The following is a 27,432-nucleotide window of genomic DNA, read 5'->3' as shown; positions in this document are numbered from 1 at the left end:
GCCCTAACAAATAGCTAAGCATGTGGAAGCAACTTTGTAAGTGGGCAATGTATAGAGGCTGGAAGAGTTTTGAGGTGCATGCTAGAAATATGGACATTATAGGTGATTCTGGCGAGGGCTGGGCTCAGAAAGAAGAGAGAAGAGCAGTAGAGAAGAGCAGTAGTCATCTTGGAGAATACACATATCATCGTGACAAGAATGTCACTAGAAATGTGAATGCTAAAGGTGCTTCTGGTGAGCTCTCACAAAGAAATGAGGAACATGTTATGGGACACTGGAGGAAAGGCCATCCTTTTCATAAAGTGTCAAAAAACACAGCTGAATTGTGTTCTAGTGTTTCGCCACTGATCAGAAATGCCACATTATCAGCTAGTAAGTTTTCATACATCTATGTTTAGAATCTCTATTCCACTACTATCTATGTTTGCACCAACATGTGATGCTTTCACAATTAGAAAAAATTTTCCTTTTTATTTTTTAAAATTTGACACTAATGAGTAAAAATTCCCTTTCTCATATTGGGTAATTTACATCAGTAGGGGAACAGGTTGCTGATGCTACGTTCATCCAGGACCATGCTTTGGAGTCATGTGTCTGCCCAAGTGGGAAAAAAGTTTAACTTCTCATAAAAACACATCTCTGAGAATTTTCACAGAGGTTGTGCTATGCAAAGGCTATATGACCAAGTGGAACTTGTTTGAGGTCAGGCTGGGGGAACACATAAGGATGTACTTCTGTTATGTAGCCTTGTGCTTACTCTTTTCATAACACATACGTATTGTAATTGCACGTCTAATTGCCTGTCTCCATTATTGAAGTGCGTGTTTCATGAGAATAGGGACTGTTCCTTTGGCATGAAGTTGTTGTGAAGATTAAATAGCTAAATAATAATAACATAGTAAGTATTCAATAAGTAGTTACTGAATTGAATTGTATTAATGTCATCTAAGAAGATAATAATCCTTTCATCTAGGAGGGTAATTCTGAGCTGTATCAGTACCTATGAAGTTGGATAAGACTTACTTGCAGCTTTGCAATGACATGAATACACTTTTAAGTATGGTGTAATCTGTAAAAGACTGCTTCTATTAATGAGTTTAAGGGCATGGTACTGAGAAACTTTGTTCTTTCTTTGTTTCTTTCTTTGTTTCTTTCTTTTTCCACACTGGGGGGCATGTGGGATCTTAGTTCCCCAAGCAGGGTTGAACCTGTGCCCCCTGCAGTGGAAGCAGGGAGTCTTAACCACTGGACCGCCAGGGAAGGCCCGAGAAACTTTGTTCTTTAAAATCATAGATCTTAAAAAACTTGACTCTTTGAAATCCTATCAGTGAGAATAAAAGGATCTGAGATGTTCAGAGAAGTCACAACCTTGCCATCTCGTCCAGGTACAATTGTCTCAGATCAGGGTCTTCCATCAAAGAGGGGACACAACAATATGTATTTATAACTCTGGCTCCAAGGACAGTGCATTGAGCCCTTTCTATACCCAGGCCTGTTAACTCTTTTTGTTTTTTAATTTTATTGAAGTATAGTTGATTTACAATGCTGTGCTAGTTTCTGCTGTACAGCATAGTGACTCAGTTATACATACACGTATATACATATTCTTTTGCATTATGGTTTATCAAAGGATATTGAATATACTTCCCTGAGCTATATACAGTAGGACCTTGTTGTTTATCCATCCATCCGATATATAATAGTTTGCCTCTGCTAATCTCACACTCCCAATCATTCCCTCCCAAGCCCCCCTTTGGCAACCACAAGTCTGTTGTCTATGTCTGTGAGTCTGTTTCATAGATATGTTGATTTATGTCGTATTTTAGATTCCACATATAAGTGATGTCATATGATATTTGTCTTTCTCTGACTTACTTTGCTTAGTGTGACAATCTCTAGGTCCATCCACATTGCTGCAAGTGACATTAGTTCATTCTTTTTTATGGCTGAGTAATATTCCACTGTATCTATCTATATCTATATCTATATACACACACACACCACATCTTCTTTATCCATTCATCTGTTGATGGACATTTAGGTTGTTTCCATGTCTTGGCTATTGTGAATAGTGTTGCTATGAAAATAGGGGCGCATGTATCTTTTCAAATTAAAGTTCTGTCTGGGTACATGCCCAGGAGTGGGATTGCTGGATCATATGGCAACTCTGTTTTTAGTTTTTTTGAGGAACCTCCATACTGTTTTCCATAGTAGCTGTACCAACTTATATTCCCACCAACAGTGTAGGAGAGTTCCCTTTCCTCCACACCCTCTCCAGCATTTATTATTTGTAGACTTTTTAATGATGGCCATTCTGACCAGTGTGAGCTGGTACCTCATTGTAGTTTCGATTTGCATTTCTCTAATAATTAGCGATGATGAGCATTTTTTCGTGAGCCTGTTCCAGGCCTGTTAACTCTTTACTCATTGCCTTACTTTTCTTTGAACCTATGAAAACACTGCTTTATTTAAATTTTATCTAGGGACTTCCCTGGTGGTCCAGTGGTTAAGACTCTGAGCTTCCACTGCAGGGGGCATGGGTTCCATCCCTGGTTGGGGAACTAAAACCCACATGCCCCACAGCATGGCCAAAAAATAAATAAATAAATTTTATGTAAATCCCACCAAGACCTCTAAAAACACCTATCTCTCTTTTTTGAGGCTGAACTTTGTTTCTCTTTTGAAGGAGCAAAAGTAAAGTTCAGTTTTTGTTTTCAGATTTGAGTGATTTGATTGTGTTTTAACATGTATATTTGAGTACATATAGTAATGGAACATTTTAAATTCTGTAGAAAGATTTGTGATTATCCTTTAAGAATGGTTTACTTTACCCTTTAATGGACAGCAACAAGAACTTTTGGTCAGTCAAATTTCTTAGTAAAATTGTTTTAATGATTTAGATGTAAATATTTCTAAGGAACAGTTTGAGACTGTGACTGTATGTCATTTGTAACTTCAGCCATCTGTTGAGCTTGCACACATGATGCATTCCAGCGAAAGATATTGATACTTTCCATATCATTTAAGATCGCAGTGGTTGTGCCATGGGAATTAAAAGGCAAAATGAAAATATGAAGACCTTTAGAATACACAGTGAGCAGATAGTTTGGATTAACTAGATACAGAAAATATAGCATTCTTTTTCATAAGAAAGTTGGATAGAGGAAACCATATTTTCCATATTCTTATTTCCAAAAGATTTTCTAATATGATAACAAGTGAAAAGAGAGGTTTTTCTACTGAAAGAGCTGTCCTAACTCTTTTGCTTAGCCACACTTGCATAGGTATTTTCAATTTCTTTGTCTTCAGGACACGTGTGGGTAAATTCTTCACGGGCATAGGCATTGTGGAGATAGCGCCAGACTCCTGAGAATTCTCCTGGAATGTCGAAATCACGGTATTTCTTTGCAGCAACCTAAGGTTTTGGAAAAAAAGAGGAAAAAGCAATTGGTAGGGGCATCAGTAAAATGCCTAGTGTGTAAAAACATATGTCAAAAATTAGGATCATTGAGGACGTGTTACCTACACAAAAAGTACTACAAAATAAACTTAAAGAATCTTGGATTTACTATTTTAATGTTTTGTCTACAAATGTAGACAAAACTCCATGCTTGTAATCATTTTTATTATATTTATGGTGTATTTAATTATGAATGTTTAGAAGAAGGAAGCACAGAAAAAGAGCACAGATCTTTTCACTGTTTAGGGTTCGACAGTGTCTTACTTCTTTATGTATTCTTTGTGTCTGGCATAGGACCTGAGATAAAATAAGATCTGTTCAATAAAAACTTGTTAAATGAACAATTAGTTAATAATAATATTAATAGCTCACTTTATTATCACTTGTTATGATCCAGACACTTTTCTAATATTCCATATGCCTTAATTTAATTTTCTCAACAGTTCTGTGAAATGGGTACTATTACCCTTGTTTTATAGACAAGACAGTGAAAAACACCTTCTGATTTAGGAAGAAAGAAACAAGAAGTTTTTATGCTTCCCAGAGAAGATCATTATGGATTTTTCCTCTGAGGAGAAAAAGGAGACATACCCTATGCATAGTGATGATGACAAAGCCCTCATATAAAATCTCACACTGAATGGTCACTGTGCTTCCTGTTGGCAACTCCCAAACTCCTCTCAATCATTCAGCCTGCCCTAGGAAGACTTACTTTAATAATGTTCAGTTTGGGTAACAAACTGCAGTCAGCCAGTGTCAGCTGATCCCCATCCAAGAACAATCTTCTGGAAACTGTGAGTTCCTCAGCACTGTCTGGATCAATTTCATCTAGAAGTGGGGTGTTCAAGTAGTCATCCAGACGCTTAAATTCTTTGAGCAGAGATTTTTCAAAATCTGAGGCAATGAAGTCAAAGGGTTGCTTATAAATGTGCAGTCTTCATGACTAAATACATTCCCAGTATGCTTTTCACACATTTAGACATCTCTATATACTTAACTAGAATGCTCAACTACCCACTGATAAGACAGAATCAGATGTTTAATCAAATGGTGAATAGACATATTTTTGGACTTTTCTTGAGGAGGTAAATTGGGAGGAGAGTCAAAGAAAAAGAAAGGTAATATATATTATCACTCAAGAAGAGTCAGAAAGTGGAATCAGAGACTAATAGCTCTCTTGATTCAGAGAATAGTAAACCTATTCGAGAGTGTTTGTGAGAAATGGTAGGTGCTATGGTTTAAGAAACCTTAAAGGTACACAAGACTGGGAAAGTTGGGGGGGTTAAGAAATACAGTCCAGCAGTTAGTTCACCCCTGGCATGTCAATGTTCTAATAGAGCTAAGTTGGTGATTCCTATATTGAATATTAGATTCTAAATCCAATAAAACTTCATGCAAGGAATTTCAGAAGAGAGAACAGAGAGTGAGATGAAGAGTATTCCCCAATATATACTATATATTCAGGAAAGTCCTATTTTAGTTGAGTCAGAATATGAGAGTGAGCATGTGAGTGAGAAAAACGAAAAGACTTAAAGAAAGGTATCTTACTCTTATTTGCCTCCTTTTGTGCGTTCTTAATGTATGCAGAAAACTTGGCAAAGAGGTTACAGCCCACATCAAAAGACTCCTTGTTCTTGGGACTCAGGTGAGGATACCTTAAAAAGAAACATCACTGCACATAACATTCACCCATAACAAGACGTAGACCTGGTGTCTTTGTTGCACTCTACTGAGAGAAGTTTTGGAAAATTGTGCTGGAAACTGAAGGTGCTGAGAAACCTTTCATTGGAAATATGTTTTTTTCCCACTCTGAGAATACTTTAGCTTCTAAAGTTCACAGGGAAACCAGCTGTTTGGAATTCAAAGCTCATTTATCTATAGAAACAATGTTTCAAATGGCTGTTGGGTCCCCATACTTGCTCCTAAAAGCCTGTTTGGCAGGAGATATGGTGGTAATACGTTTTCAAAGATAAGTAGTAGGAAAAAACATGGCTTCAAATAACAAAATACATAAAAGAATAAAGAGGATGGAGAGGATGGGGGAAAAGTAGCCAAGATGTCCTCCTCTTAGTAATACAAAGTTAATTTAGCATAATAAATTAAAGTAATGTAATAATGTAATTTACCACATTAACAAATTAAATAAGGAAAACCGTATGATCATGAATAGATGCCCCAAAAGTGTTCAGTGAAAATCAATTCCTATTCATAAAACCCCACACTAGCAACTAGAAATGGTTGAGCCAAACACTTAGCCATCTTCTTTGATCCCTCTTTCTCTCCATGCCCACATTTGATCCATTAGCAACTCCAGCCAGACTACCTTTCAAAATGTATCCAGAATCTGTCCACTACTCACCACCTCCACTGCTCCCTGCCTGGTCCAAAGCCTATATTACTGCAACACTTTTTGATTATCCCCCCTCTCCCATGCTCATCCCTCACACTCCCAGGATATTCTCCACCTGCTGCCAGAGCAGTCATGTTAAAACTTAAGTCATATCATGTCTCTTTCCTACTCATTACATTGCAATGTCTCCATATCATTCAGACTCAGAGCCCAAGTCTTCACAGTGGTCTACAAGGGCCAGTGTGATCTGACCCAAGCTTACCTTCTGCTCTCATCTCTTCCTGCTCTTTTCCTTACTTCACTTCACACTGACCTCCTTGCTCTTCTTCAAATAGGCCTGACAAGCTCCCACCCCAGGTCCTTTTCACTTGGTCTGCCCCTAAATAAAGTGCTTTCCCTCATTTATGCACGTGGCCCTCTCCCCCTCTTCTTTCAGGTATTTTAATCTGATATATCCTCCTAAGTGAGGACTTTCTCTGGCCACCTTATCGGACATTGCAACCTCTCCCCTGGCCCTAACACTCACTACTTCCCTCCCTTGCTTTACTTTTTCTTAGTATTTATCATCATCTAAAATAGTTTATATTTTGCTTCTTATCTTTCTTATTTGCTGTCTTCCTTAACTAAAATGTAAGCTCAGCTAGGGCAGAGAGCTTTTGCCCATTTTATTCACTGATGTGTCCCAAGTGCCTAGAATAGTACCTGACACTTATTAAATATTCAGTAAATATTTGTTAAATGAATTATTTCTTTAACTTGGTCAAAAGTATCCATCAAAAATTTTCAGCAAGCATCATTTTAAATGGTGAAATGTTAGCACTATTTCCTTTAAAATCAGTAAAGGATGAAGATAATCATGATCACTACTGCACTTCAACATTGTGCTGAATGTACTGATCAGTAAGACAAGAAAAAACATCATTCTAAATGGTGACTCTACAGTTTTTACATTATGTTTAGGAACAAGACAGAAATGCCTACAATTACTATTATAGTTGACATTTTTTTGAGGACTTAGCAAGTGGAGGAAGACAACAACATAAAGCAATCAGTATAATTATTGTAAGAGAAATAACAATATAATTGTATACTTAGAAAAACCAAGAAAGTATAGAAAAACAATTACTAGAATTAATGAGCTATTTTGGTAAGATGGCTAAATACAAATCAAACATCAAAGAAATAGCTTTTCTATGTTAGCAATAACCAGAACGAAATGGATATTAGTAGCATATTCCACTTACAATAGTGACAAAAGTATAAAATATTTAGAAATAATTTAATGCAAAAGGTATAGAATCAATATAAAAAAACACTACAAAATCTCATCAAAGAACATAAAACAGACATTTAGGTTCATAACCTAAGTGTCCATCAGTGGATGAATAGATAAAGAAGATGTGGTTTTACACACACACACACACACACACACACACAAAATGGAATATTAGCCATGAGAAAGAAGGAAATCCTGCCATTTGTGCCAACATGAATGGATCTTGAGAGCACTATGGTAAGTGAAGTCGGACAGAGAAAGACAGATACTGTATGAATCACTTATATGTACACTCTAAAAAAGCCAAACTCATAAATATAGAGAGTAGAATGCTGGGGGCTGGAGGAATTGGGGAGATGTTATTTAAGAGTAAAAACTTTCAACTAGTAAATAAATCCAAGAAGTCGAATCCTCTGCATAGTGATTATAGTCAACAATACTATATTATAAACTTCAAAGTTGCTAATAGACTAGATCTTAACCATTATCATGACTAAAAATAAATGATAATTATGTGATGGAATAGAGGTGTTAGCTGATGCTATGGTGGTGATCATTTTGCACTATATAAATGTATCGAATCAATTTGTTGTATACCTTAAACTTACACAATGTTATATGACAGTTATACCTCAATTTTTTTTTTTTTTTGGTACGCGGGCCTCTCACTGTTGTGGCCTCTCCCGTCGCGGAGCACAGGCTCCGGACGCGCAGGCTCAGCAGCCATGGCTCACGGGCCCAGCCACTCCGCGGCACGTGGGATCTTCCTGGACCGGGGCGCGAACCCGTGTCCCCTGCATCGGCAGGTGGACTCTCAACCACTGTGCCACCAGGGAAGCCCTATACCTCGATTTTTAAAAAAGAACATAAGATGATACCCAAACAAATACTCAAATCATGTCCTCTGATGGGAAGAAGTCACATCATAAAAATGAAATTTGTATAAATAGTAATACAAATTAAATGTGATTTCAATTAAAACCCAATAGTATTTTGTAAATTGAGGTAAAATTCACATAATATGAAACTCACCATTTAAACCATTTTAAAGTGTACAATTCATTGAGATTTTTAGTACATTCACAGTGTTGTGCACCCATCACCCCTATCTAGTTCCAGAACATTTTCATCACTCAAAAAGGAAGCTGTGTTCCCATTAAGCAGTTACTCCCCATTCACTCCTAGAATCACTAATCTTTCTGTCTCTATGGACTTGTTTATACTGGACATTTCATGTAAATGGAATCATAAAATGCATGGCCTTTTGTGTTTGGCTTCTTTCACTTAGTATAATGCTTCAAGGCTCATCCTTATTCTAGTATGTATCAGCACTTCATTCCTTTTTATGGATGAATAATATTTCATTGTATGGATATACCACATTTTGTTTATCTGGTAATGAGTTGATGGACATTTGTGTTGTTTTCAGCTTTTATCTAGTGTGAATACTGTTGCTATGAACATTTGTGCACGTGTTTCTGTTTGAATATGTATTAGAACTAAGAAATGAATACACTAAAGTTGCAGGATACATGATTAATATACAGAAATCTGTTGCTTTTCTATACTCTAATAAAGAACTATTAGAAAGAGAAATTAAGGAAACAATCCAACTTACAAGTATGTCAAAAAGAATAAAATACCTCAGAAAAAATTAACCAAGGAGGTGAAACACCTATACTCTAAAAACTATAAACATTGATGAGGGAATTTGAAAATGATACAAAGAAATGGAAAAACATCTTGTGTTCTTGGATTGGAAGAATTACTATTGTTAAAATGTCCACACTACCCAAGCAATCTACAGTTTTAATACAATCCCTATCAAAATACCCTGACATTTTCCACAGAACTAAGAACAAATAATCCTAAAATTTATATGGAACCACAAAAGACCCCCAAATACCAAAACAATCTTGAGAAAGAAAAGAACAAAGCTGGAGGTATCACAGTCTCTGACATCGGACTATACTACAAAGCTACAGTAATCAAAACAGTGTGGTACTGGAACAAAAACAGACATAAATCAGTGGAATAGAATAGAGAACCAAGAAATAAACCCACACACATATGGTCAAATAATCTACAACAAAAGAGACAAAAATATACAATAGAGAAAAGACAGTGTCTTCAATAAGTGGTCACAAAGAAAGAAAACTACAGGCCAATGTCACTGATGAACATAGATGAAAAAATCCTCAATAAAATACTAGCAAACAGAATCCAACAGCACATTAAAAGGATCATACACCATGATCAAGTGGGGTTTATCCCAGGAATGCAAGGATTCTTCAATACACACAAATCAATCAACGTGATACACCATATTAACAAATTGAAGAAGAAAAACCATATGATCACCTCAATAGATGCAGAGAAAGCTTTTGACAAAATTCAATACCCATTTATGATAAAAAACCCTCCAGAAAGTAGACATAGAGGGAAATTATCTCAACATGATAAAGGCCATATATGACAAACCTACAGCTAACATCATCCTCAATGGTGAAAAACTGAAACCATTTCCACTAAGATCAGGAACAAGACAAGGTTGCCCACTCTCACCACTATTATTCAACATAGTTTTGGAAGTCTTAGCCACAGCAATCAGAGAAGAAAAAGAAATAAAAGGAATCCAAATCAGAAAAGAAGAAGTAAAGCTGTCACTGTTTGCAGATGACAAGATACTATACATAGAGAATCCTAAAGATGCTACCAGAAAACTACTAGAGCTAATCAACAAATTTGGTAAAGTAGCAGGATACAAAATTAATGCACAGAAATCTCTGGCATTCCTATTCACTAATGTTGAAAAATCTGAAAGTGAAATCAAGAAAACACTCCCATTTACCATTGCAACAAAAAGAATAAAATACCTAGGAATAAACCTACCTAAGGAGACAAAAGACCTGTATGCAGAAAATTATAAGACACTGATGAAAGAAATTAAAGATGATACAAATAGATGCAGAGATATACCATGTTCTTGGATTGGAAGAATCAATATTGTGAAAATGACTATACTACCCAAAGCAATCTACAGATTCAATGCAATCCCTATCAAATTACCAATGGCATTTTTTTACAGAACTAGAACAAATCATCTTAAAATTTGTATGGAGACACAAAAGACTCCGAATAGCCAAAGCAGTCTTAAGGGAAAAAAACGGAGCTGGAGGAATCAGACTCCCTGACTTCAGACTATACTACAAAGCTACAGTAATCAAGGCAATATGGTACTGGCATAAAAACAGAAACATAGATCAATGGAACAAGATAGAAAGCCCAGAGGTAAACCCACGCACCTATGGTCAACTAATCTATGACAAAGGATGCAAAGATACACAATGGAGAAAAGACAGTCTCTTCAATAAGTGGTGCTGGGAAACTGGACAGCTATATGTAAAAGAATGAAATTAGAACACTCCCTGACAGCATACACAACAATAAACTCAAAATGGATTAGAGACCTAAATGTAAGACCAGACACTATAAAACTCTTAGAGGAAAACATAGGAAGAACACTCTTCGACATAAATCACAGCAAGATCTTTTTGGATCCACCTCCTAGAGTAATGGAAATAAAAACAAAAATAAACAAATGGGACCTAAGGAAACTTCAAAGCTTTTGCACAGCAAATGAAACCATAAACAAGATGAAAAGACAACCCTCAGAATGGGAGAAAATATTTGCAAATGGATCAATGGACAAAGGATTAATCTCCAAAATATATAAACAGCTCATGCAGCTCAATATTAAAGAAACAAACAACCCAATCCAAAAATGGGCAGAACACCTAAATAGACATTTCTCCAAAGAAGACATACGGATGGCCAAGAAGCACATGAAAAGCTGCTCAACATCACTAATTATTAGAGAAATGCAAATCAAAACTACAATGAGGTATCACCTCACACCAGTTAGAATGGGCATCATCAGAAAATACACAAACAACAAATGCTGGAGAGGGTGTGGACAAAAGGGAACCCTCTTGCACTGTTGGTGGGAATGTAAATTGATACAGCCACTATGGAGAACAGTATGGAGGTTCCTTAAAAAACTAAAAATAGATTTACCATATGATCCAGCAATCCAACTACTGGGCATCTACCCAGAGAAAACCATAATTCCAAAAGATACATGCACCCCAATGTTCATTGCAGCACTACTTACAATAGCCAGGTCATGGAAGCAACCTAAATGCCCATCAACAGATGAATGGATAAAGAAGTTGTGGTACATATATACAATGGAATATTACTCAGCCATAAAAAGGAACAAAACTGAGTCATTTGTTGAGACATGGATGGATCTAGAGACTGTCATACAGAGTGAAGTAAGTCAGAAAGAGAAAAAGAAATATCGTATAGTAATGCATGTATGTGGAACCTAGAAAAATGGTACAGATGAACCAGTTTGCAGGGCAGAAGTTGAGACACAGATGTAGAGAACAAACATATGGACACCAAGGGGGGAAAACCGCGGTGGGGTGGGGATGGTGGTGTGCTGAATTGGGTGATTGGGATTGACATGTATACACTGATGTGTATAAAATTGATGGCTGATAAGAACCTGCAGTACAAAAAATAACGAACAAACAAAACAACTAATACTAAACTTCCTTTGGGTTATTTGTATGGAAATATGTTAATATAAATATTTTAGACATTTCATGAAATTTCTAAAAATCTTATATGTTCTGGTATAATGTTATAAGTCATAATTCTAGTTATGACTTTAAAATGTATATCTCAGAAATAATTAAATGTCCTTGTCAATTGAATTATTATGAACTTTCATCAAATCTTTTTTTTTTTTTTTTGCGGTATTTGGGCCTCTCACTGTTGTGGCCTCTCCCGTTGCGGAGCACAGGCTCTGGATGTGCAGGCTCAGCGGCCATGGCTCATGGGCCCAGCCGCTCCGTGGCATGTGGGATCTTTCCAGACCGGTGCACGAACCCGTGTCCCCTGCATCAGGAGGCAGACTCTCAACCACTGTGCCACCAGGGAAGTCCATCATCAAATCTTTAACTGTGGTCATTTTTAAGTCTTTTGTCATTTGCAGACAGTTCTGGGTGTACTCTCTGTAAATGCAGAAATGTTCCTATAAAAGGGTTTCATCTTCAAGGCATTCATGGAAAAGACTCTGACAAGTACAGATTTCTGGTAACTGACTATACTGCTGAACTGAATGAATAAACATTTTCAGAACTCTAATGGAAAACTAATGAATTCATAAAAGTGCTAACAAAAGATCAAGATGAAAAAAATTAATTACATGGGACTGAGTGAACTGATGAGGATGATTATAATTTTTGTGACTTTCTGTTTGAATTTAAAAAAATCCCACAAGGGCTCAGAGGCAAAAAATATAACAATCAATTTTCACTGCAAAGTAAAGGAATTGTTACAGTGGAGGATTACTGGACTGAATCTCAATATTATGACATAGTATGAGTGTGTTTTGTGTTTGGTAATTGCAATCATTGCTGTGGTCATCCATTTACAATGCTTGGTGTCAGTTTATTTATCTCTTGTAAAAATAAAATACAGTGTGTGTGTGAAAAAATGGGCATTGTGGTTTTGATTTTCATTTCTATAATGACTAATGACATTAAGTATCTTTGCAAGTACTTATTAGCCACTTGTATATATTCTCTGGAGAATTGTCTACTCAAATCCTCTTTCCATTTTAAAATTAGGTTGTTTGCTTTCTGTTATTGAGTTGTAAGAGTTCTTTTATATATTTTGGATACTAGTCACATACAAGGGAACTGCCATAAGGCTATCAGCTTATTTTTCTGCAGAAACTTTGCAGGCCAGAAGGGAGTGACATGATATATTTAAAGTTCTGAAAGGGAAAACCTACAACCTAGGATACTCTACCCATCAAAGTTATCATTCAGAATTGAAGGAGAGGTAAAGAACTTCTCAGACAAGAAAAAACTAAAAAAGCTCATCAATACTAAACCAACCCTAAAAGAAGTGTTAAAGCGTCTTCTCTAAGTGGAAAAAAAATACTCTTTTTCTCTTGCTGCCTTTAGAATGCTCTCTTTATCTTTAAATTTTGCCATTTTAACTATGATATGTGTTGGTGTGGGTCTCTTTGGGTTTATCTTGTTTGGGAGTCTCTGTGCTTCCTGTACCTGGAAATCTTTTTCCTTCATCAGCTTTAGGAAATTTTCAGCCATGATTTCATCAAATACCTTTCTATCCCTTTCTCTCTTTTCTCCTTTGGGGATCCCTATAATGTGAATATTAGTACACTTGATGTTGTCTCAGAGGTCTCTTAAACGTTCCTCATTAAAAAAATTTCTTTCTACTGTTCTGATTGGGTTATTTCCATTATTCTATCTTCCAGATCATCTAACTTTTCTATTTTCTATTTTCTTCTTTTGCTGTATGTGCTTTTGGTGTTATATCTAAGAATCCATTGCCGAATACAAGGTCTTGAAGAGTTACCTGAAGGTCTTGAAGAGTTACCTCTATATTTTCTTCTAAGTGTTTTATAGTTTTAATCCACACATTAGGTCTGATCTATTTTAAGTTGATTTTGGTATATGATGTGAGGTAAGGGTATAACTTTATTCTTTGGCATGCCAATGTGAATATCTAGCTGTCCCAGCACCACTTGTTGGAGAGACTATTCTTTCACCATTGAATGGTTTTGGCACTCTTGAAAATCAATTGACCACAGATGTATGGGTTTATTTTTGGACTTTCAATTCTATTCCAATGGTATATTATTATGCAAGTACTGATTGTTTTGATTACTGTAGCTGTGTAGTAAGTTTTGAAATCAGGAAGCATGAGTCCTCCAATTTTTTGTCTTTATCAAAGACTATTTTAGCTATTTGTGATCTCTTGCAATTCCATATGAATTTGAGGATTGGCTTTTTCATTTCTGTAAAAACACCATTGGAATTTTGGTTGGTATTGCATTGAATTAATAGATCACTTTGGGGAATATTTCTACATTAATATATTAGGTCTTCTAATCCATGAACATGGGATATTTGTATAGGTTGAATTGTGTCCCCCCAAAAAGGTATGTTGAAGTCATAAACTCCAATACTTCATAATGTAACCTTATTTTGAAATAGGATTGTTACAGCTGTAATAGTTAAGATGAGGCCATATGGAGTAAGGTGGGCCCATTAATCCAATATGACTGGTGTCCTTAAAAAAGAACACTTTATGAAGAGACAGAGACACAGGGAGAATGCTATGTGAAGATGGAGGGTTGGAGTTATGTATATATAAGGTAATGATTGCTGGAAAACCATGAGAAGCTAGGATGTTATTTTAGCAATTGTTTGTAGTCTTCATGTACAAGTCTTTCTCTTCCTTGGTTAAATTTATTTCTAAGTAGTTTATTATTTTTGATGCTACTGAAAATGGAATTGTTTTCCTAATTTACTTTTTGGATGATTCATTGACAGTATATAGAAATAAAAATTATTTATTGTATTTTGATCTGTATCTTGCAACTGTGCTGAATTTTTATTAGTTCTAATAGTATTTCAGTGGACTTTAAAGGATTTTCTACATAAAAGATCATATCTGCCAATATCATTTTACTTTTTCCTTTCCAATTTGGATGACTTTTATTTCTTTTTCTTGCATAATTGCTCTGGCTAGAACTTTCAGTACAATGTTGAATAGAAGTGGCAAAAATGGCATATTTGTCTTGTTTCTGATCTTAGGGAGAAAGTTTTCAATCCTTCACTTTTAAGTATGATGTTATCCATGGGTTTTTCATAGATTCCCTTTACCAGGTTAAGGAAGCTCCCTTTTAGTCCTAGTTTGTTGAGTATTATCATAACATGGTGTTGGATTTTGTCAAACGCTTTTTCTGTGTCAACTGAGATGATCATGTGTGTTATTTTTCCTTTACTGGTGCTCTTTTATTTCTTATATGACTTTGAATTACTTTCTAATGGCCTCTCATTTCTGCCTGAAGGACTTCTGATAGCATTTCTTGTAAAGCAGGCCTACTAGCAACAAAATCCCTCAGTTTTCGTTCATGTGGAATGTCTTAAGTTCTCTTTCATTTTTGAAGGATATTTTTGCCAGATATTGAATTCTTGGTTGATATTTTCTCTCTCAGCACTTTAAATATATCATCTCTCTGCCTTCTGGCCTCCATGATTTCTGATGAAACTTATCTGTTAATCTTATTGAGAATCCCCTCTACATGATGATTCATTTATTTCTTGATGCTTTCAAGATTATGTCTTTGGCTTTGGCTTTAGATAATTTTATAATAATGTATCTTGGTGTTGATCTCTTTGAGTTTATTCCACTTGGAGTTTGTTGACCTTCTTGGATTTATAGGTTTGTGTCTTTCATTAAACTTGGGAAGTCTTCAGCCATTGTTTCCTCAGATATTCTTTCTGCCTCTTTCTCTCTGCCATCTCTTCCCTGTCATGTGTATCTTTGTACATTTTATGGTATCCAACAGGTCTCTTAGGCTCTGTTAATTTTCTTCCTTTTCCTTAGACTGGATACTCTCAACTTATGCTCAGTTTTGCAGATTCTTTCTTCTGTCTGTTCAAATCTGCTGTTGAACCCTCTAGTGAATTGTTCATTTTAGTTATTGTACTTTTCAACTCCAGAATGTCTATTTGATTCCTTTTTATTATTTATATTTTTTATTGATATTCTCTCTTTATTGAGACATTGTTTTCTTGATTTCCTTTAATTCTTTGTCCATGGTTTTCTTTAGCTATCTAAACATATTTAAGACAGTTGATTTAAAGTCTTTGTCTATTAAATCAGGGTCTGGGTTTCCTCAGGGACAATTTCTATTAATTTCTTTTTTTCTGTGAATGGGCCACACATTCTTGTTTTTTTTTTTTTAAGAAGATGTTGGGGGTAGGAGTTTATTAATTAATTAATTTATTTTTGCTGTGTTGGGTCTTCGTTTCTGTGCGAGGGCTATCTCTAGTTGTGGCAAGCGGGGGCCACTCTTCATCGTGGTGTGTGGGCCTCTCACTATCGCGGCCTCTCTTGTTGCAGAGCACAGGCTCCAGACACACAGGCTCTGTAGTTGTGGCTCATGGGCCTAGTTGATCCGCGGCATGTAGGATCCTCCCAGACCAGGGCTCAAGCCCGTGTCCCCTGAATTAGCAGGCAGATTCTCAACCACTGTGCCCCCAGGGAAGCCCCTTGTTTTTTTTTTGACATACCTTATATATATATTTTGAAAATAGGACACTTTAATAGTATAATGTGGAAACTCTGGAAAACAGATTCTTCCCTTCCCTTCCAACAAATAGGGTTTGTTGTTGCTTTTTTTGGGTGTTGTTGTTTATTTGTTTAGTGAATTTTCTGAAGTATTTTTGTAAAGTCTGTTCTTTCTTGTGTGTGGCCACTGAAATCTTTTTCTCATTATCTTTGGTCAGTTATTGATTTGACAGAGATTTCCTTAAACTCCTGGAAGCAAAACAAACAAAGATACAAACACACAAACAACAAACCAAGGGATAAAAAGCTCTCCTGGTGTTTGTAAGCTGGCTCTGTGTTTGGGTACTCCTTCAATGCTTAGGTATGCAGTTTATAATTCTGCCTTAGCCTTCACTTTCTACTTGTGTGGTGCCTGAATTTAGCCAGAAGTGAAAGCTTAAAGTCTTCTCAGGTTGTTTTTTCTGTGCATAGGTCAAGACTTGGGCATGTGCTTGGACTTCTAGATTCCATAGAATACATTAATTTAAAGCCCTTATTCCACTATCTCCCAAGTGTCTCAGCCTCTTTATTTTTTTTAAAAAAAATTTATTTATTTATTTTTGGCTGCGTTGGGTCTTCATTTCTGCACGCAGGCTTTCTCTAGTTGCAGCGAGCGGGGGCTACTCTTCATTGCGGTGCATGGGGTTCTCATTGTGGTGGCTTCTCTTGTTGCGGAGCATGGGCTCTAGGTGCGTGGACTTCAGTAGTTGTGGCTCGTGAGCTCAGTAGTTTTGGCACGTGGGCTCAGTAGTTGTGGCACATGGGCTTAGTTGCTCCATGGCATGTGGGATCTTCCTGGACCAGGGCTTGAACCTGTGGCCCCTACATTGGCAGGCAGATTCTTAACCACTGCACCACCAGGGAAGTCCCATCTCAGCCTCTTTTTTTTGCAGACTTTTCAGTTTGTCTATTGCTTTCTCCAAGTTTTATTCCTTGTCCCATGTGGCAGTGGCTAATACATTTGCTTCTAAACGCCTTCCATGAGTGCCAACAGGGAAGCTGCCTCAGCCCTGAGGAAGCTCCAAAGTAGGTGAAAAAAAAGGCAAACCCTTGAGTCAATCCCTCGAGGTGCCACCAGGTCAAACCACACAACCACAGTTATTTGAGAATAAGGTCCATATCCTGTCCTCTGGTACAAGCAACCTGTTTCTGCAATGTGGACTGCTCTCTTTAAGGCTTCTAAAGAACTGAGTAGTTGAGGATGGTAACAGGGTAACCTAAAATGCCACAGGGCTCTCTTACTGAACTTTTGCTTCTTTATTCTTCATTAAGAAACCCCAGGCTGCTTGTAAATTTTTGGTTAGATTCCAGAGTTCTGGCAAAGTTGATTCTGACAGCTTTTGCTGGGCTATTAATTGTTATTATGGAGGGATGACATTTTGGAGTTCCCTACTCCACCATTTTCATTGATGTGGGTATCTAACAGGTTTTAAAATTTTAGATGAAACAAAGATTATATGGAAGAGCTCTGGTATTCAGCAATGTGGCAGACTAAATAACCACTCTGGAGGACCTTGTCAAAAGAAAGTTCATTTTAGCATTGTTTGTAACACCAAAACTTGGAAAATATCTTCCAGCTGTTTTCTCCAACAATGGTAACTATTATGAACCAGGGATTTTTATGTGTTATCCTATATTTCCTTTTAAAAATGGAAAATTTTATTCCAGTTATCCAATTCCTGCTCCACCACTGACTATTGCATGTGTCAAGCAGAAGGTGGAAAGAACTTGTCTTTTAATTTATTTGACTGTTCGACCATTAATATCTAAGAGAGATGTTGCGCATCACTCAAAGATCCTGGACTTTGAACTGGATGCAGTAACTGTAGGGGACTTGGGAGTTATCTCTCTTGCGAGTAAGTGTGTTCCATGTATGGGAATAAGGATATACACATTTATTTGGATGGTCAGAGGGGCAGAATATGGAAGATAACACAGTTATGTACCACTTTCTCCCTCTCTCTCTCTCCCTCTCTCTCTGTCTCTCATTAACTGAATCTTATTTTATTAGGGATGGCAATAAACATGGATGAAAACTGTGTTTCCTAGCTTCCCTTTGTATTTAGGTATGACTATGTGAATTACTTCTGAATAATGAGATGTTAATGGAAATTGTTGAATGTGGCTTCTGTGAAAGCTCCTTAAAGCTGACTTGCATCTTTTGCCCTTTGCCCTTCTCCTTCTTCCTGTGTGGGAGTTAGATCTGTTGCCTGGAATTCCAGCAGACATATTGTCACCATGAATTAAACTTAAGACTGGAAAACTCACCTGAAGAATGGCAGAGAAGAAATATTAGATAGAGCCTGGGTTGCCAGTGAAATTATGGAGCTGTCATTCTACCCCTACAATGCCTCATTCTTGGTGTCTTATTATGTAAGAAAAATAAAACCCATATTTATCTAAACCACTACTTTTTGGGCCTCTAGTTAGAGTTGAATGCAATCCCTAAATGATACATAAGCTAAGAGAAAATCAGAAGAATTTGACAAGATAATTCACAGAACAAAACCAAATGCTCAACCAACATGTGTAAAGATGTTCTAATTCACCTATTATTCAGGGAAATGCAAACTAAAGTATCAGTGAGATATCACTACACCCGTCAGGTTGCCATGAAGTTTAAAAGAATGATAACGCATAGTACTACAGATATGTGGGAAAAGTGCATACTTATACACTGATGGATAAAGCAGTAAAAATTTTAAAAGATATATACCATTTGAATTTTACTCTTGGAAATCTATTCCACGGGAATAAATACGCCAGTACATAAGGACATATGAGCAAGGATGTTATTTATAGCACTGTTTGTAGTGGTAAAAAACTGGAAGGAAAGGGAATTTGTTATTGTGCTTATATGAACATAAAAACAGGTATGGAAAGATAACACAATAGATTTTTTCACTAGTTAACCTTTGGGAGCAAGAAAAGGTTGGAGAGATGGTTTGAGGGGAGGCAGTAGTAGAGGAGGATGGATGAGGAGAAAAGAACAAAATAAGACTCAACACTTGGAGCCGGTGCTTAAAATATAAGAAGCCACCAATAATGGATGAAAGAGACATAGTATAGGTACACAGAAAAGAATCTAAAATAGTATCCCTAATTTCTTAGGTAGGAAGAATTTTGGACCGATAGAACCTTTTATTTATCATATGTATGTGTAATGATTAAGACATTATTTTTTAGAGCAGTTTTAAGTTTACAGCCAGACTTCTGACCAGTGAAAACTGTGGGATAATAAATGAGTGACGTTTTAAGACACTGAGTTTGTTGCACAGAAATAAAAAATGAATACAGTAGGCTTATTGTTTCCAGATACTATCCTGGGTGGGCAGAGACATACAGCTGTCATTCAAGTGTAGACAGTGGAGTTATGGCCTCTGGCTAACTGTGAGAGACCTGTTTCTTGGTTTTCTTGTGTTGGGTATGTTCTATCTTCATGCCATCAGTGGTATAATGGACTAGTCCTGACCAGTCCTCATGGACTATACAGTGCTATTACCCCATGCCCTCACTCCTAACCCACCATAGGTTTCTTCTCTATTTCTAGACTACAGAGAATTTACTTTCTTATTTTAAGCAAGCTATGCATTTTAAAAATAATTTGAAATATTATATTGACTGTCTTTGTGTATTTGAAGTTGAAGGGGGGAAGTTTACGTGTGATAGACATAATATTTCTCAACCTGTAGAGCTAAGAGATCAGACTGAATTAAAGGCTATTTCAAAATTGTAGATCTTCTGAGGGCTCCACAATAAAATAAGTCTGACTTCTGTCAGTATAAATGTCCCCAAACTTCATTATGGATCAGATAACATGGATAAAATTAAATGTGGCCTAAATTTACTTGTCCTCCCTAAATTTCCAAGTCTATCCTTTGCCCATTCCTAATATACTACTTGCATCACATAAAGTTTTAATAGCTTTACATATGTTAAGTAAATAATTATGTAGTAAAGTTTTCTAATCATACATGGAGTGATCGGGGGATCTTTGCAAACTTTTCTAGAAAGATAGCAAAAGAGAAGTCTGAAATTGAAAAAGAGATGTTTAGAAGAATCCTCAATCTGCAATAAATAAGCCAATAAAATAGATTATCTCAAGAACAATAATATCCTGTAAAAATGTTGTACCTTGGAGGAGCCAGTGTGTGCTCTAGGAACTCCTCAATTTTAATGAAGTCTGTTTTCAACTCCTTGTTATATATCAGGAAGGGAGGATTTGTGCCTGGGGCTAAGTCCTTCAGCTCTTCAGGCTTTCTATGATTATTGAAAATAAGCAGAGTTAGGCCTCTAGATAAAGTACACATTATGCAAACACCAACATTGTATTGGTGTCTACTGATTTTAATCCCCAGAATGAAACATGTCCTGATTTGTCTTACCTGGTCATGTCAACAGTAGTCACATTGAATTTAACTCCTTTAAGCCAGAGGATCATAAAAAGGCGTTGGCAAAAGGGACAGTTTCCAATACTCTCCCCATCACTTCCAGCCTATTAAGATAAAGAAAGGCTTCATTCATTCATTTGCTCAATAAGTATGCATTGAGTGCCTGCTGGGAAATAAGCTAGTTGCTAGAGACAAAGTTGGTAGTCCTTAATCTCATGAATTCTACCATTTGTGGGCAGAGAGAGATAATGAAGCAAATAATTTCATTGTATGTAAAACTACCAGAGTGATGAGTACATAACAACAGAATGCTGACTAAAGACTATGTTCATTTTCCATTTTCATAGATCCTGCCAAATTTCCTTCTTGAAAGGTATATTCAGTATTTTCATTGGAACTTTGATTTCCTTATTCTGTGACTTGTTTGTTCATGACAATTTTATATTTATCTATTAAGGTGATGACCTTTTCCTTATTACTTTGGAAAAATTACTTGTATACTAAAGACACTAACTCTTTTTGATAAAGTTACATGTAATTTTTAAACAATGCCTTATGTAAAATTAAAATTTTACATAAAATTTATATTGTTTTCCTTTATGAAATCTGGTTTTCCTGATCTGCTTACACAGCTGTTATGTACATCAAGATTGCAAAGAAAAAAATTACTTTCTTATTTTGTTTTACTATAAAGATGTTCCCTCATGTTTTCTTCTAGTAACTTTACGGTTTCATTTTTGCATTTGTTTCATCTATTTAGAATTTATTTTGGCATAAGGAATGTATTGGGACTCCAGATTTATTATTTTTATTTTATTATTTTACAAATAGTTAATAGTTGTCTTAACACCACTCATTTAAAAATTCATCTTTTGCTCAACATAGCAAATTATTAGAGAAAGGCAAATCAAAACTACAATGAGGTACCACCTCATACTGGTCAGAATGGCCATCATTAAAAGTCTACAAATAATAAATGCTGGAGAGGGTGTGGAGAAAAGGGAACCCTCCTACACTGCTGGTGGGAACGTAAATTGGTGCAGTCACTATGGAGAACAGTATGGAGGTTCCTTAAAAAATTTAAACAGAGTTACCATATGATACAGCAATCCTACTCCTGGGCATGTATCCAGACAAAACTATAATTTGAAAATGCACCTGTATGCTCATAGCAGCACTATTTAGAATAGCCAAGACATGGAAGCAACTTAAGTGTCCATTGACAGATGAATGGATTAAGAAGATATGATATATATATATATCCATTATATATATAATGGAATGGTATATATAATATACATATATAATGGAATGGTATATATATAATATATACCATATATATATATATATGATGGAACACTACTCAGCCATAAAAAATGAAATAATGCCATTTGCAGCAACATGGATGTACCTAGAGATTATCATACTGAGGGAAATAAACCACACAGAGAAAGACAAATATAGATGTGGCTTATATGTGGAATCTAAAATATGACACAAATGAACTTATCTATGAAATAGAAACAGACTCATAGACATTGAGAGCAGACTGTGGTTGCCAAGAGGGGCAGGGGATGGGAGAGGCATGGATTGGGAGTTTGGGATTAGTAGATGAAAACTATTATATATAGAATGGATAAACAACAAGGTCCTACTGTATAGCACAGGAAACTATATTCAATATCCTGTGATAAACCATAATGGAAAAGAATATGAAAAAGGATGTGTATATATATATATATATATATGTAATTGAATCACTTTGCTGTACAGCAGAAATTAACACCACATTGTAAATCAGAGACACTTCAGTGAAAAATGAGCACATCTTACTTTATGTAAATTATACCTCAATAAAGTGTATTAAAATAGAAAATTTCAAAAAGAAGAACAAAAAACCCCTCAAATAAATGATATTATGCAGTGATTGCAGACGTTGCAATGACAAAGGTAAGGGTATAACCATGGAAGGGAGTGCCTGAGAGATTATGAAGAACAAGGTCACCGGAGGACAGAAAGCCAAGGATGTGAGAGGACAGAGTGTTGGAAGGGTCATTTGTGTAGATATTAAAATCACCAAGAATTATGATAGGCGTAGTGTTGAAGAGTGTGACAATGATCCAGGAAATAAAATCCTTAAGAAGTAAGGGAAAGTGACCTGGGATTCGGAAGACTACTATAACAAGGAGGGGTAGTGGTTGGTTTAGTCTGATTTTATGAGACAACCGAGATATTTCTCTGGATGGGAGAGATAGAATGGTCTGGAAACAAGAATGAGGAGCAAGGACATCTAAAGACATCTACCTCATCGCCACCCTCAGTGGTAATAGAAATGAGGAAGAAAGGGGAGCCTCTCCTTGAGAAGGCTATAGCTGATGTTGTCTCCTGAGGGGAGATCCAAGTTATAGACACCTCAATCTCAACATGTCCCAAAGTGAATTCTTTCCCTTTTCTTTACTCCACACACTTACCTACTCTTTAGAGTTCCTAATCCTGTGAAGTGCACTGCTATCTACTTTGGATTTGTGAATTGTGTTCCCCCCAAATTAAAATGTTGAATCCCTGTCCCCCAACGTAATGGTAGTTGGAGGTGAGGTGTTTGGGAAGTGATTGGTTTAGATGAGGTCATGAGGGTAGAACCCTTACGATGGGATTAATGCCCTTATAAGAAGAAACCAGAGCTCTCTCTCTCTTTTTCTTTCTCTCTTTCTTCATCTCCCCCAACAACTATGCATATAAGGTCATAGCAAGAAGGCACCTATCTATAATAAACCAGGAAGAGAGTTCTCACCAGAAACTGACCATACTGACACCTTGATCTTGGACATAATTCTTATTTTTTGGTAAATTTTCCTTTTCCTGGCAGTGAGTACAACAGAGGAAATAATGTTTATTGTTGCTCTTTTGTGGCGTCAGGGAGTGAAGAGTTATGGGAAGAGGCAACCACCTTGGCAGCTGAATTTCTTTTGTAACAGAAGTCAGGCTAAAGATCCAATCATAACTGGGGTTAGTGAATGGAAACTTGATTAGGCAGGAAGAAGAATGAAGTCTGATAATAGATACAGCAGGAAGGGTGGGTTGCCTTGGCAAAAGGAAAGGCAAAACAGTGAGGTGTGGGGGAAATGTAGCACAATTTTACAGGAAAACTGAATTTTTTTCTGTTTATAATAATGCTGATTTAAAGTGCAACTACACAAAATGTATGAATATACAATGGAAAAAAGACAGGCTCTTCCATAAGTGGTGCTGGGAAAACTGGACAGCTACACGTAAAAGAATGAAATTAGAACACTCCCTAACACCATACACAAAAATAAACTCAAAATGGATTAAAGACCTAAATGTAAGGCCAGACACTATAAAACTCTTAGAGGAAAACATAGGCAGAACACTCTATGACAAAAATCACAGCAAGATCTTTTTGACCCACCTCCTGGAGAAATGGATGTGAAAACTACCACGATGTGGTCATTCACCAAAACAACTTTTTCTCTTTGCGTTTGTGATCTATGTTTCTAAACATGAAAAATAGTAATGGCTGGAACATCTGACATTTATTGAATGTTTGCTATGTTAACAACTACTGTGTCTTAAAAATTTATTTTATTTAATGCTTATAATGAAGATGATCCTGTGAGGTAGGTTCTGTCATTACTCTTGTTTTACAGATGAGGAAATTGAAGTTCAGAGAAGCTGACTTGCTCAAGTACACTCAGCTAGACAAGAGTTGATGACCCATACACTCTTCTCATGTAGCTAATCCAGGACTGTCTACTCCACAATCCACACTCCTTAAACACTGCTTTATCCCATCTAATAGTTTTATTGGATTTTTTTATTAATCAGTCTTTATAATAGTCTTTATGATAGTTCTAAGATAATTTGAAAATAGTCTGAACATTCAGAGAAGAGTATCATCTCTTTTTCTATTTTACATTTATCAATAAAGACAAAAATATTACATTCAGGATTTTGGCCCAAATGTTAGAGTCTATAATGTTATGTACAAATCTATGAAAACTTAATTTTAGACTGGTAGAGAACACAAAAACTCCATCTATCAATGAACAACAAACCAATAAGATAAACTCTGCATTTAGAGAAAACAAAATGTGTTCTTTTAGAAAATCGTTTGTTCTTAGTTCCTGGATGTAAATCTTGCCGAAATCATTCAGAGTTGAAAGGCAATGTTTTCACTCACTCCATGGAACACAGGGGGGGGGGGTGTGATATAAATTCTTAATTGTGTCAGGAAAGGACTTACTTTCTTGTAGGGATCCCATCAGTGGCATTGGGAAATTGTGGTAGGGTCCCCAGACATAGCTGGGGAAATTACAGACTCATTTAATCTTTAGAAAGATACCACATTATAAGGGAGATACAACTGGTAAACAGTAGTGCTTTTTAAATTTTCTCATTAACATTTTCACCCCTCTCAGCCCCTATTCCCCCTCTTCTATGAAACTTCTAGAGATCTTTGGAATCCATCTCAAAGCAAAGCAAAACAAAAACCCAGATCAGATGATACTAAAGGTTCTTCCAGAAAATCTGTGGCTTGTATCAATGTCATTAGATAAGCTAACATCTAGAGGATTTCATCTAATGAAATTCTGGGAAATGTTACTAAAAAGTGTGCCAAGTTGAAAACAATGAATTAAAATTATGCACAGCTATTTTAAGGGACTGGAATCTTGACCCTGCCATTTACTAGCTATGTGACCTTATGCAAAGCTACTTAGCTACTTTTTGCTTTAGTTTCTGTAACCATAAAATAGGGTTAATAATAAACCACTTAGCACAGCCCCTGCCATAAGTACTCAATAAATGATTAGGTTTTTAACCTGAAAGTTATTATTTAATTTAACATTTGCTCATCCAACGTGTGATTTCCTAACTTCCCCTGTCTCGATTACCATCCAAATTACGGGAAGTCTATGAAGATAAACACACAGATCAATGCCAACAACTGGTTAGAGGAGTTTGATTGGATTGAATAAACAAGTTTAGACAAAAGAAACTAGTTACCCTATGAAGAGACTTATTACCTCTGGTTTGGAATTGGTAGTTATAAGAAGTCAGTTAGGAAGTTAAGGCTTACTTATGTTGCGTCTGAGCAGTGACATGTTTTGCTAGAATCCAGAGATAGGAGAAGTAGTTCTTATGCCCCACAGTCAAGCAAACACTTACTTGGATTGTTTTGCTATGCAGGAATTCAAGAGTCTCCTATAATTTTGTAAAGGCTGGTTAATTATGTCCTTGATGTATATATGTGACCAGTTGTCAAATATTTTAAAATTATTGTAAAAGTATTACTTTGGCCAACAGATGTTTAACCTAAAATTTGGTAAGCACACCTTATTTTATGCCTTTGTAGGCCATCAAGAGGCGATGTAGTTTTAGAGGCAAGTTACTTAAACCTTATTTCCTTAGCTTACTTACCTAGAAATCATGAGGACAATATTACTAAAGTTTTGAGTACTATTACCACCACTGCTACTGATGATACTACTTTACTACTATTAACCTATCTTCTAAGTTGTTAGGACTAAATGAGATAATATACATAAAGTGTTACAAAAGGGTTAAGCATGATATAAGAGTTTGTTTTTATTATTACCATCCTCAATACTTCCAATAGTCAATGAAAATATAGAGAAAAATAGTTAATATAAGCAAGGATTTAGGAAACTATGTAATTTCTACTTGGAATAACCCGTGCAAAATTTTTCTTTTTCTTGATGAGCTAATTTAGAAACACATGTTCCTCTCTCCTGCTTTAGGGGTTTTCCAAAGGGCTTTTCTGAAATGTTAAGACATTAAAAAAAAAAAGCCAAGGCAAAAAAACTCCTACTCATATAACAGGCACACAGACTCCTGGCTTTTTTCTCCTCTAGTGTCCGTTTGACCCTGCTGTGATGTTCATCCATTGTGGGAGAATTTTTGAAAGCTCTATTTGGACCATGTGTGGCAATGAGGCTCTCAGGCCATTCTTGGCCCTCTCCTCCCCACATTCAGGCCTTCCAAAACATATCTCATAAAACACAGATTATGAGAACTGGAAAGCCCTTAAGGATCATTTTGTCAGGCTCCTTTATTGTACAGATGGAAAAACAAAGAGGGAGAGAGGGATTTGTCCAAGGTTACATAGGAAGTCACTAATAATACAATTAACTTGTTCTAACTACCAGCCAGTCTAGTTGTCTTTCTACCATATCTTCTTGCTTTTTTCAGATGGGGTGTTTTTCTATTGTTATATAAGAGCAGCCAAACACCCAGGTATTCTTCTAGGACTCAGAGTAGGTATAAAATTACAAAATTATTTCCTATCTCTAGCTGAAATGTTGACTTAAAAAAAAAAGCTGAGGTCCAGTGTCAAGGAATAATACATTCTGTATGCTCTCATTATAGCTAGAAAACTTACCTTCACAAAAAGCTCAATTTCAGGGTCTGTTTGACTGCTGGGCCTCGGGTCTGCCATCTTTCTGTTTTTATTGCCAGTTTTCAGCCCCCTGCCTTCTGTGCAGTCCACAGTACTCACAGATTCTTTTCTTCCAGTTTTATCCAAAGGCTTAAATGAAGGTTGTGCTTTAAGAGGAAAGTCCAGCTTGTAATAGTCAGAGCTGGGCTAGTCTCTCTTCAAGAGGTGCAGAAAATTCTAGATGCTTGAGAGTAACTCTTGAATTTGTTCTCTTTCTTCCTCTTGACCTAACATTTGAATCAAGGAGGA

General features: G+C 36.3%; 1 protein-coding gene across 1 annotated transcript; it reads right to left on the bottom strand.

Annotated features, from left to right (window-relative positions):
- Positions 1 to 2,870: 2,870 nt before the first annotated feature.
- On the bottom strand, positions 2,871 to 27,432 carry CLIC2 (chloride intracellular channel 2). The gene is made up of 6 exons (XM_060136992.1): positions 27,127 to 27,432; positions 20,700 to 20,809; positions 20,449 to 20,574; positions 5,009 to 5,115; positions 4,173 to 4,354; positions 2,871 to 3,415 (listed from the first exon to the last, which is right to left on the bottom strand). Exons 1-6 carry the CDS (start codon positions 27,181 to 27,183, stop codon positions 3,254 to 3,256), a joined length of 744 nt encoding a protein of 247 aa, XP_059992975.1. The 5' UTR covers positions 27,184 to 27,432; the 3' UTR covers positions 2,871 to 3,253.

The sequence above is a fragment of the Lagenorhynchus albirostris genome, chromosome X (genome assembly GCF_949774975.1).
Source record: "Lagenorhynchus albirostris chromosome X, mLagAlb1.1, whole genome shotgun sequence".
Classification (NCBI taxonomy): Eukaryota; Metazoa; Chordata; class Mammalia; order Artiodactyla; family Delphinidae; genus Lagenorhynchus; species Lagenorhynchus albirostris.
This window is presented reverse-complemented; position numbering and strand designations above follow the sequence as displayed.